Source organism: Harpia harpyja, chromosome 11, assembly GCF_026419915.1.
Source record: "Harpia harpyja isolate bHarHar1 chromosome 11, bHarHar1 primary haplotype, whole genome shotgun sequence".
In the NCBI taxonomy this organism is placed as follows: Eukaryota; Metazoa; Chordata; class Aves; order Accipitriformes; family Accipitridae; genus Harpia; species Harpia harpyja.
Window position 1 is genome coordinate 21,473,025 of NC_068950.1, and position 12,529 is coordinate 21,485,553.

General features: G+C 35.5%; 1 protein-coding gene across 4 annotated transcripts in view; it reads left to right on the forward strand.

Moving 5' to 3' along the window:
• The window catches only part of CAMSAP2 (calmodulin regulated spectrin associated protein family member 2), a 90,951-nt gene that overhangs the window by 52,073 nt on the left and 26,349 nt on the right, over positions 1–12,529 (forward strand). For 2 of the 4 annotated variants that reach the window (XM_052802205.1, XM_052802206.1), the window contains exons 5-7: positions 124–156; positions 4,348–4,489; positions 7,573–7,712. In XM_052802205.1, the coding sequence (XP_052658165.1) occupies positions 124–156; positions 4,348–4,489; positions 7,573–7,712 (315 nt within the window). The remainder of the gene's footprint in view (positions 1–123; positions 157–4,347; positions 4,490–7,572; positions 7,713–12,529) is intronic. The other 2 variants (XM_052802207.1, XM_052802209.1) reach the window with 1 other exon arrangement.

Consider the following 12,529-nt stretch of genomic DNA (forward strand, 5'->3'; position numbering starts at 1 on the left):
TTATACAAAAGTGAGACTGTTAAAGAAAATTGCTTTGTAAAATTAATTATGAAATCTGATAAATTGTTCCTTTTTTTCTTTGCTTTTTGCTTTTATTCTTTTTTCCTACTGCTTCCTCTGAAGTCTCCTACCAAATGGTTTTGGAAACTGGTTCCTGTAAGTTTGCTCAACTGCTTTACTTTGATCAAAGAGCTTATTTTGGGTATGGCTTTTTCCATGTCATGCTGGTCTAATCATTAATTTCATTTATCTCTACAAGATAATTTTGTAAGAGATTGCTCTGCAAAGGTGTGCATAAAATAGAAGCTTATTTTGCAACGTAATCTATGCAAAATGTAAGATGTGCTGCTGGAGAAAGAATTACTTTTCAAGCAGTAAAATACTCTGTGGGTTTGTATAAGGCAGTGCTACCTGTTATTAACTACTGTGAAATGATCAGGTTTTTTGCAGACTACTTTTTCATAAGCTTTCAGTAAACTTATGCTATCTGATACTGACTCTCTTTTAAAAAAGAGACTTGCAGAAATAGTTTCTGATTGTTGATGCTACATGGAATCTGAATTTTTCTGATTTATTTTAACAATATGCAATCATTATTCATTTGTCTAGAATTCCCTAATTTTTCAGCAGATTTAAGACGGCTGTTCATCTCTCCACACACAAACTAACCAAAAGCAGTCTACTTTTAGTGAGACTATAATTTCACTAAAAGCAATAAAAAGTAACTGTTCAGGTCTGCAATAATAATAAAGTTTGTTTTCGCTGTGCTGTGTCACCTTGGGATTATCATTACTTTCCTTATCATATAGTAATTCACCCCTGAAATGCATTCAGATTGTTTATTCTACAACAGGTTTGGCTGGGAACAAAATAGTCAGTTGTTTAGGTATGTGCAGAATTGCATACTTCTGGTCTGAATTCCGAAGAACTAATTCTGATCTATCTTTGATGTAAGCATTACCAAAAAACTGATCTAGCAGGCCCTCAGATATTCGTTGTCATACCTAGTAAAAGATTGTTCATACATTGCAAAGAGAATTAAAAATAACAAGGGAGTTGCATGTAGGCAACAACAGAATTTACTTGGCGTCTGGAAAACCAGTTTAAAAGTACTGTCTTCGGCAGGCTAATCAGTATTCAAATTCATAACAGTTTATGCTATCCGGGCAATTTCTCTATAATGTTATTACAGTTGTGACACACAAATACACTGCTCTTCACAGTATAGTCCTTTACTTTTGTTCTGGAGTTAAGATAGTGTAGTTAAATGGAGGGAATAATGCAAAAAAGAAAAAAAGAACTGTCTGTGATGAGAAATTTAAGCACATTTTATTCTTTTTGTCTCACTTGTACAAAATAAGGTGGCTACTTAAAAGCAGTTTCAGAATATGTTTTTGTTCTATTTTCGCCTAAAGTGTTAGTTTACTAATGATTCTCTCCCATTGCATAAAAATTATACTAAAATATAAAATGGTCAATGTATTGAAAAGCCAGCTCCAGTTTGCCTGCCAGTTGTCCATAAACAACCTGAAGTAGTGGTATTTATGTTACTTAGAGCTTGTTAGTTTAGTAAAGATACAGTTGAAACCTAAGTGCTACTGATAATGTAGTCGGATGGCAGTGGCTCAAGCTGCTCTAACAGTTCAACCAGTCTTCTGATCTCTTCCCTTTACATAGAGCAAGTGTTTCATAGTGAGCTGGATATTCCTAAGCATACAAGCAGCTGAAAACTTACTCTAGGAAGTAAATTTATAACATGTTATCAACTGTATAGTAAAAGCATAAGAGCATTCATTATTAATGATGAACTCAGAATACACGTGAGTACTTATGACAGAGTAGCTGGTGTGCTGTAGGTTCATCTTTAGCTGACCTTGTTTATGTGCAAATGTCTCAATTATACCTAGACTTGTTTAAGTGGAATAAGCTCAGAGATGCTAAATCAGGCTGGTTTAGGATCTCAGAAACAAGATGCCTGTATTAACATATAAGTTTAAATTAGTGCTAGAGCTTTATAATAAATGTAGAGGTTCATCTTTTTGCATTATTGCATCCATATTTAGTAGCAAACATAGCAACTGATGTGAAGAGTTTTTTCAAATGGAAGTTTATTAAAAACGCAGTGCAATTACCAGTGTCTTATTTTTCAGTATAATTTCTTTTATCTTTTCAACCAAATTGAAACACGATGCCTGTTATACCCTGTTGAACCTAGCATATCAGGTTATATACGTATATTTTTCCTGCAGTAATGTGCCTGGCATACTCTCTACAATGAATTAAGTCCACTTTTAGGTCCACTTTAATGATATGACACAGCTTCCAGCATCTGTGGGGAACTGTTCATAAGGTCAGTGAAGTCATCGTTAAAGTGACAGTAGACTTTTTCACAGGATTTACTGTGCAGTACCACTGTATTATCAATTTCAAATGTTTTTTAACACTCCCATTAAAAAGATGCTATTTAAAAGATTATATAAATTACACAGGGCTTGTTGGACCATGATGTTAGTCCATCTGTATCCTGTATCTTTTATCATTATTTCATAATCAAATTGTAGTATTTCATAGACTTAATTTCAGTCACTTTGAGGAGGAAGTACATGGACATATTAACATGGTATTTGAAACTTACAGGATTTTCATCATGGTGGGTCATTGGAGTGCCATAGAGCAAAAAAGAGCAAACTTTAACTGCAAGCATAATTGGCCTGCATTAGAAATAGTAGGGACTATTACTAATGTGGGGAAAAGTATTAATAATGCATGAACACTAACATAATTTTGTTTGGTGTTAGTATTTCCTATAGCATGCAAAAATGGTGTTTTCATTTCTATGTAGCATACTTGGCACACAAATACCAGTACATTTCAAGTATGAAGTAAAGACTAAGCCTCAGGGGTTTTTTACATATTAATTGCTTAAAGTATAAGTTCTCTGGGCCAAATCCAAGCCCTTTATTTTTCTAGAATTGATGTTTCTGCTGTGCCAGATTAGACTCAGTTCTTGGGCCAGTTAGAGGATACTGACATTCACTAAAGATAATCCCATATGATCCTTGACAGAAATCCAGTGACAATAAGTATAGCTTTCAGGCTTAGTCTGTGGTTCCACAGACTTTTTTGCCAGCAAAGCTAGCTTAAACAATTCCCATCCCACCCATAAAACCTCCAGCCCTGCCTACTCATTCACTGCAGAAACAAAGGAGGAGAGAGATGATGTAGCTGTATCAATGGTCTTACCTTGCAGACCCATCAGCAATTGCTCCAGCACAGCCAAAAGGTGGAGAGTAGGAGATAGGAACTGTCAGCTTCAGCTTTGCTGGGAGCAGTAACATCCACGAAGACTTCTCAGAGTCCCTATGTGGAGACTTCCAGTTTAGTGTGTATAGATGAATGAAAATAGTGTAAAATTAACTCAGAAACACTCTTGGCCTCATAAGTAGTTCTGTAATGTGAATGGAAAAGTAATCCTTCAGTACTGTTATAAAAATAAGTCTTAGTAAGTAATAGTAACAAATTAAAATCTGTATCATGTTCTTCCACCTCCATTTGTTTTCCCAGGAAGAAGTGAAAAGAAACTAAGAATGATGAATACCATTTTTTTTAAGTAAGCCCCCTTCCCCCCCCCCCCCCCCCCCCCCCAAAAATGAAACTCATGAAAAATACATTCACTGCAGAGAAATGCTATCTGGGTATTCTGAACTAATGATCTCTTTATACACTGAGTTATTTTTCAAAATGTTTCCTTTTATAACTGAGCCACTGCATGGTCATAACACTTGACCATTAATGTTTCTCTGTGTTTATGACTGCTTATAGTGACACATGCTAGTAATAAAAATGGAGTTGATCAAATGCAGATTTCCTTGTTCCTGAATTTGCCATTAAGTCAGTTACAAGAATGAGATTTGGGCTAGATTCTTAGGTATGTTAACTTCACAAGAGTCATCTGACTTGCCAGTAAACTGAAGTTAAACCACCTAAGGATTTGTCTCGTGTTTACACACAGATTGTTTCTGATTGTATAACAATGAGTGTTGAATGTTAATTAAGGTATATGATGTTATTTAATTCAGCATGCTATACAGAGATCATGAAAAATTGGTAGTTTTGAAGGAAAGGCTCAATATTAGCATTGTAGCTTCCTTTCCTCTTAGATGTTATTTATGCCATTCAAAATGGGGCATGACGTGAATAGTTTTAAGAAATTTAACATTGAAATTATTCAGCTATTTATTGAAGACTGCTATTTCACTAATAGCGTGTAAAACCTACAGTATGAATCTGTTTCTTCATCTGTTTCAGAACCTTTGTCTCTCTAAATTTCTTCATTTTATATTGTAGGCTCGTTACAGGAAGGAGCAAACATTGCTTAAACAGCTGCCATGCATTCCATTGGTGGAGAATCTGCTGAAAGATGGTACAGATGGTTGTGCTCTAGCAGCCCTGATCCACTTCTACTGTCCAGATATTGTTAAACTGGAGGGTATGTCTAACATGTCTCTCAGCTTGTAAACGTATGTACATAAAAGTTAAAATGTTTGTGTTTGATAACTATGTGAAGGAAGGTGCTTAAATATGGTATACAAGAGGCATAATTTGAGTGTGGTGGGTCTAATTATTAACTTTGTGCCTATTTATTTTTACATTTAAATAAAAGGAACCAAGGTGTTCTTCCATGTTGTGCTTACTTCTATGTTACCAGCTAAAATAAACATACTAAGATACATTATTACAGGTCTGACTGTGGCAACACATTTGCCTTTGTGCTATGAAACTTGAAACCACCTGGAAAACTATTATTCTTGAAGCTGCATAATTGCTTTCTTGTGAATCTGAGCAGTTATAGATATAAAATGTGGAAGAGGTTAGAGTGAGTCAAACTCTGTATAGCTGCACTGCATGGCAAATAGTTGCTCTGTGTTCTGGGCTTTTAGTTCACCTGATAGTTACCTATATCACTTACACAGTAAACAAAAATACGTAGTCCAGAACGTATTGGTGTCACGCTGTTCTGTAATACCAGTTGTCTGTGTTGACAAGCAGCGTCATCTTGTTCTTTTGCTCAGTGGCCTGGTTGAAGTCATATCTTCCTCTTGGCAAGTAAGAGCCTTGTGTAGTTGTAAAATGTCTTGGCAGCTAACACCCATTATTTTCTGCCTGTGTGCTGTCCATGATACCTTTGATGTCGTGGGAACACTTATCCAGAATCATTCTGAGAAATCCAGCAATACAAACAAGGGTATAAAGCTTGCTAAGGACTGAAATCTGGAATTCATGTACACAACGACTTTATAGGAAGCTTCCAGCACAGTAGGTGTTGAAGATGAAAGACACTGATGCATGCATTCACCATTCTTCTTCAGCTTGTGAATTTTGAAAAATAACAACTTTCAATTTACATAAATGTTGCAGCCAAACATATATTATTGTATGCAATTAGGGAAGAGTTAAAACTTAAGTAGTGTTAAATGGGGGTAACACCTAGTTTCTTCTTACTGTTTTAGCGTGGCTGAAAATACGAACAGTCCAAAAGATCTTTTATAACCTCTGTGACCACGTATATACTTACCAGCAGATTCTTCCAGCATCTGACTTTAAACAAGACAAGATACATGTTGTCTTTGTAACTTTAGTTTTAATGTTCTTGTTAGGTGTCCTGACATCATCTTCCCTAAAGATATATAAATGTGTGTGTCATTGTCTCGGAAGCAAATTCAAAGGTACTCTGAAGCGACTAGAAGCACTTTAAAAAGACTTTGCCCATCATCCCTGTATTTAATAGTATAATTTTTGATGCATGTTAAATTTCATTGAGATTTGGTTCTGTATTGGAACTGAGGAAGGCAGGTAACAAAAATGCATATGCAAAAATGCTTAAAAATGCATTAGCAGAAAAGAAAAAAAATATTAATGTGGAGTTCTCTGTAGTCTGAAATAGATTGTTTCTTCTCGTTCAGACTTTATTTAACTTTCAAATCTAGGTTTCCTTCAAGGAATACAGGACTAGAAAGGACTCCCTATGTCAATGAGTCAAGAAATTGGCTATTGTATGAAATTATATAATCCCTTAAATGAATTGTCATGTTCTATCTTAAAACTGTCTAGCTCTTTAAAATCCGTACTCTTCTTACCCACTGTTGCAGAGCTCCATTTTTCACATTTTAAATCATATTCTTGTTTTCTACCTAAATGTTGTTGTAGCCTCTCTGCATGCCTTTGTTGTTCTTCCAGCAGTGCCCTTTGGCTTGAATAGCTTCTCCTAATCTGATGTCTACCTTTTTGATACATTTTCTTTCTCTTGTTTTGCCCAGGCTACTGAACCAAGCCTTTTCAGTCTCCCCTTCTGAAGTGGATTTCCATTCTCATTATTATCCTTGATAGTCTTCTTCTGCAACTATTCCAGTTTTGGTTCATCTTTCTTGAATATGGGTGGTCGTAATTGTGCACAGGAATCCAGATTGGCATCTTGTTACTGCTTTGTATAGTGCTTCTTTGTCACTACTGGAACTAAATTTTCTGATACATTTTAACATCATGTTTGCTATTTTCAAAGCTCATAAACATCTTTACATTGGCTAATACACGATACCTTCCTACACTATATCATTTTCAACCAGTGAATCACATCATAATTTTATTAGATCCAAATGCATGACTTTGCATTTTGCATTACTAAATTTAATACCATTTCAGTCAGTTTAGTCAAACATTTTTTTCCATTGATCATCATCTGTGGGGTTGGGATGTTTGTATATGTCTGATTTCCTCAAGATGGGAGTCCTTATCCTACTAGCATCAAAGTAGATTCCTTGTCTGAAGAAACCTCTTATCCTAAAAAATTTAAAACTTATGTGGAGCTCTGTCATACAGTGTTGCTTTAGGAATGAAATCTGATGCATGCTCTGGAAGTATATTTAATTTTCTTTTATTCAGTCCTCCTTTTTACAAGGACTCCCCCCCCGGTCGTGTGTCGTCGTCCCCGGTTCCCCCCCCCCCTTTTTTCCCCTCATATCAAATCTCATATCAAACATGTAAATCCACAAAAACAATACATAAGACTAAACTGATGCTGGGTTTTTTGCAAGGTTTGGGGTTAATAGCATTAAAGTGTACTCTCAGGTCCCTATGCAAAGACAAAGAACTAGTATGTGTGGAGAACTTTGTGAAAAAGCATATGTTTCTTACTGCCATTGCTGATAGAAAATCAGGTTGAAAAAAATGTATATTAGTGATTAAAAGTGTTTTTCTTTATATGGAAATAGCAGGAGTTAGAGCATAATTTCCATTTTCACAAAAGGCAAAGCAGAAAAAAATAAACTTGTCAAAAGTGGAAAAACAAAATTCATGTTTAGGAAAATGTCTAAAGATATAAAACTGCACAGATAAAATATAGAGTCGTCATTGCTTAAGTTTCTGAAATAGAAAAATAAAAGCCTTCTGGGGAGGGGGACAGGGAATCAAATCTGAATTTGTCCAGAAAATGCTCCAGAATCCAGCAAAGCAAAGAGCACTTTTTTTGCAAACCTGTAACCAAATCTAATCTTTGCTTCTAATCTTCCTTTTTAGATATTTGTTTGAAAGAGACGATGTCTTTGGCTGACAGTCTGTATAATCTACAATTGATTCAAGAATTTTGTCAGGAATACCTTAACCAGTGTTGCCATTTCAGTCTTGAGGATATGCTCTACGCAGCTTCTTCAATAAAGGTAAAAATAAATAAAAATGCAAGCAGTGTCCACAGGACTGTTTTGCTAATGATATATTTAGCCTTTTTTTTGTCTACTGCTATATGTAAAATCACTTTGCATCTCTTGTGGTATAGCATGCAACACAAATTTCAGCAGCATGTAAAACCACTTTCTTTTGGCAGTTACGTTGTTCTAGTAATTTTAAATATTTTTAAAAAAGCACTTGTGAAAGTATTTATAAAAACTTTGATTTTATGCAAAACTATTTCACACTTTATCTTCTTATTAATTATTAGTTAAAGCATGTAATCTGTGATAGTTCTGTTAAAATGTAATAGTGATCTACATTAGCTTAAATTTTTTAAGGCTTTAACAAAATGACAAAATACTGAAGAGTTATTTATGGAATTATTACTCACCTTTCTTTTTTCTGTGTATGCAATAATTTTATGGGTATTAACCTTAAAGCTTTTTCACTTTTGTAAAAGTGCAAACTTCTGAGTTAATTTCATTGAAAAATCTAATGGTTTTATGCCTGGAACACAAGCAGGAACACAATTCCAACAAATACAGTTCTTTGAATAAGCAATTAAGCGTTTTCGGTCATTCTAAGATTGTGCTCTTTTAGAAAGAGGAAAAAAAGGTTTTGCTTATTCTATCATTTTTAAGCCGGTGTGGAAAGACAAGGAGTAATCAAATTATTTCTTGGCTAACTGTAACTTTAATTTTTCATTCTTGTGTTTCTCTAAGACTTTCTTCTATATAAAATGCTCTTTGTTTGCTTAAGATTCTTGTTGGCCTGCCTTTAGGGAATGAAATATTATTTTTATGGAGTCAGCATATCCATTGCAGATGGGATGTAATTGGTTTCTAAATATCTCAGTCATTTCACTGTTTTTTATGATCTTTATAGCAGTCTCACAAGCTGAGTCACAGAGGCCAGAGCTTGAATACAGCTTTGTTGTCTCCTTTAGGGTTGAACCCAATACTTTTCAAATAAGTAATGAGCTGCCAGGGTGAGTAAGGTCAGTAGGACTTAAGTCTAGACTACTTAGTTGTTGCTGTTTTATTTTGTGTATGCAAAGTTGTGTAGTGACTGCTTTCAGTCAGCTTTTGGTGGTTTTAAATTTCAGATACAGTAATCTACCTACATACTTGTAAAAAACCTGCTGCATTGCAGTCTCTCTTGTCTGTAGTTTCCCAACATATGGTCCTACAACCATATTCAATGATCTTGAGTGGGACTCCTTCACAGCATTTTGATTTTTTCTCTCTGCTTACAGATACATGGAATAAATGGAATTTATTATTCTTCAGTTTCATTTGTGACAATTAATACCATTTTTTATAGGAATGGTTTGAATTATTTCTCAAGCCAGTATGCACTGTGAAGCTTCAATTTAAAAAGAAGTAACTATGTTAAATATTTTGTCAATATGCCAGTGCATCAGACTTTGCACTTTTAAAATGCTACAGACTCAGTAATTTTGCTGTTTCTGAACACTGTTTTTAGAGAGGATTTAGAGTTCTTTCAAAGATTTAGAGTATTTCTAGAACTGAGCCCTTTTGTGATCATGTTTTTACAAGTTGCTGTGGTGTGGTTACTTATTTACATGTAAATGCTACAAAGAAAGGCTGCCAAGTTTTTCTTCTAAAACTTGGCACGGAAACTTTGGCTAGTGCTATAAACGCTGTTTTTCCAGTGTTAAGAATTAATTTGCTTTCAAAATAAATTCACAGTTAAAGGAGCTCTTTCTTAGTTTTCCAGTGCATCTGATTAGAGTAAGTTTTAATAAATGTACATAGTCTCCAAAGAATTTTATTGTCACTTTGAAAAAACTTGTATTGTAAATGGATATTTTAAATATTACACATTGAATTAAACTGGTTAGTAGAAGTCGCCTTTATCTCAGTCTATAAAATTTATGTAGTATCAGGGTTTAGGATTTACAGAAGCATGTGTCTTTGTTTCAGGTGTCTTTGTTAATCAGCAAAAATTTCTATTTGTTTTCAGGGTGACTCATACTGCACAGTAGGTGGCACTATGCTTTTGGTTAAAAGTCTGTTACATTCATAGTGCTGACAGATAGAATAAAAAGAACCAAACTGCTGATATGTTGGAAAAAGCCTCAAGAAAAAAATTACGGCTGAGTTTTTGGAATGACAATACTGTGCCTTGTGTGGTCCTAGAAATTACGCTAAGTATCCTGACTTCATGCTAGTTGTTGAGAAGGAAGGGAGCAGTCTCTTTCTTTTAAAGTGATCAAGCACAAAGTGCATACCTTATATTCTTTACTAGGCATACTGCACTGTCCTGTTACATTAAATCAAGGTAGGTTGTAGATAGTATACGATACAGAAAATTAATGCAGGACTTGACCAAGGTGATTGTGCCTGCTTTTGGCTTTCCCATCAAAATGCACAGAAACAAAGTCAGATTAATTTAAAACTTCACTTAACAAGCATCCAGAGTCTTTGATATAGGCTCTCAGATTTTGCAGCAGATGAAACTGTGTTGGCTTAGTTCTGTTTTAGCACAGAGAAGAAATAGGCTTTGTCTGGTTTTCTAGACAGCTTTAATGTGTCATAATCAAATTAAGCAGAAAGTAAGTTTTGTTGCTGCTCACATGCCCATTTCTCCTCCTCTAAGAAAAATACATTTGTGAAGTTCTTCATAAGATGTTTATTAAGGCAGGGCTACTGCTGTTAAAGAAAAAAAATACTTGAATACATTCCATGGATGCTTGAGGCACCACCAAGGGACCATACTGATTCCAAGTTGTTTTCCTTTGAGACAGGCCAACACAAGTAGAGAGAGATTACATAAAAATAAACACAATTTTTTTTAGTTCTCCCTGCATATTTAACAAGAGGAAAGAATAGAAAATTTTGGATCTCTCTTTATTTGTGTGGATTGCTTTTTTGCCCTGATTCTCCTTCTTCCCTTCTCCTGTAACCAGTTTTATTCTGAGACAGGTTTTGGTTTGGTTTGGTTTTTAATAATAATCTTGTTCTTCACCTGTATCTGGGAAATTATATAGAACTGCAAGAGCTGTTTTGTTGTGTCTTGACACACATGCGTTCTGCCTATCCAAAGAACAAGTTTGTAGAAATAGAAGGACTTGCATGAACTGCCATCACAGGAAGCACAAACCACTCTACAGAACAGTAAAGACTTCTTTATTGCTTTGGCCCAACAGTTGATTAGCACTACACTGTAATAGTATGTAGCATTTGTGGCTTGAATAAAGGTCTTATGGAATGTATAATTCCTGAAAGGATGTTGTAAGGGACATGTATGGTCCCTGAATATGAAAGAAAAAATGCATCTCACATGTTCCATTTGTCATGTGAGATACATGTTGAAAGTATTTCTAAAAGAGGAAAAACACATCTTCAGTTGTATTTGGTTATATTCTTGATATTTTTAGATCACTCTCTGCCAGTTTATTCTAGTAGGATCATAGGGTTCAGACCTAAGAACAAGTCATTTGTGAAGTTAACTGTCAAAGAGGGTACTGACAGATGGCTTGAATCATTTGATGATTGCCATGATTTGAGAGCTCACATGGGAACTTGGCATTGAATCAACTGACACAGTTAATTATTGTCTCTTGTAAGTGTTCCTTTATCTGAGCCTTCAAAAATATGTGGATTTTTTGTTTTGGTTTGGTTTTTTTAAATAGTGATCCTAAGCTTGTGCTGCTCGTTTAATCTACGTGTATTGTTGTACATTCCCTTTTCATTGATAGAGGATTGAGTCAGGGTGAGATGCAGATCACGACCAATACTAGAACACCTTTTATTAATTCAACTGCTATTATTAATAGAATGAATCCGTTATTAATAAGAGAGAACTATTCACGCAATGCATTCATTTGCTCACACAGTTCACACACACACTCACTCAGTCATTTTTACTGGGTTGGAGGCCAACCCAGTGGTCTCCCAGCAGTAGGGGGTCGTACTGGCCCACCAGTGGCTTTTGGGAAGGTGTCCAGAAAGTCTCTCAAGGGGTTCAGTTGTCTCTTTAGGTGTGTATATACATATAATCATGTACTTTTTGTCCGCATATAACAGCTACTCCCCTTGTGGGCGCAGTTAGGGTTATACAACCTGTTGTTGACGCTAGCAGGTGCTGATGGCCCCGTACAGATCTGGCTGAGTCCTGATATTCTGAGTGGGGCGGTTCTTGGGGATTCAACAGCGCCACAAGTCTCTGCAGCCTCTCAGTTCTTGGGAGACTTTAATGTGCTGCCCCTCAGCATGGATGCTTCCTCTCTTTGGCTGCTCTTTTCTGATAACCGTAGAGTCTGTTCATCCAAACTTATGCAGAAGGCACATTTATTCAGAATGAAAGCTTTCTGAATGTGAAATGAAGCAAATCTGAGAGATGATTGCTGTCTCTTGTCTGTGAAGGGCATTCCTCTGACCTAAATGTGGGCCAGACTCTAAACTGTGCAGAATCACAACTAAGCACATGGAATAGGTAGCTTACTTTTGCACTTAATTACTAACCAGAGCAGACAGAACAAACAACTGCACTATCAAAGGCCCAGTAGGCCAGATGGAGAGGCTGGTTCCAGAACTTCCTTTTTTTTTTTTTTTCCTTTTTTTCCACTGCTGAATTGAACAGGAAAATACAATACCTGAAGGATTGTTTTATACTAAAAATATTTATTGCACTTCAGCAGTTTTGAATACTTGCACTTTCTGATATAATGTTGATGGTGACTTTGCAAACAATGTAAGCAGAAGCTATAATCAGCACCATGTCCTCCAAGATGTGAAAAATAGTGTTCAAATTTGTGACATAGATAAATCCTGCAAATTAA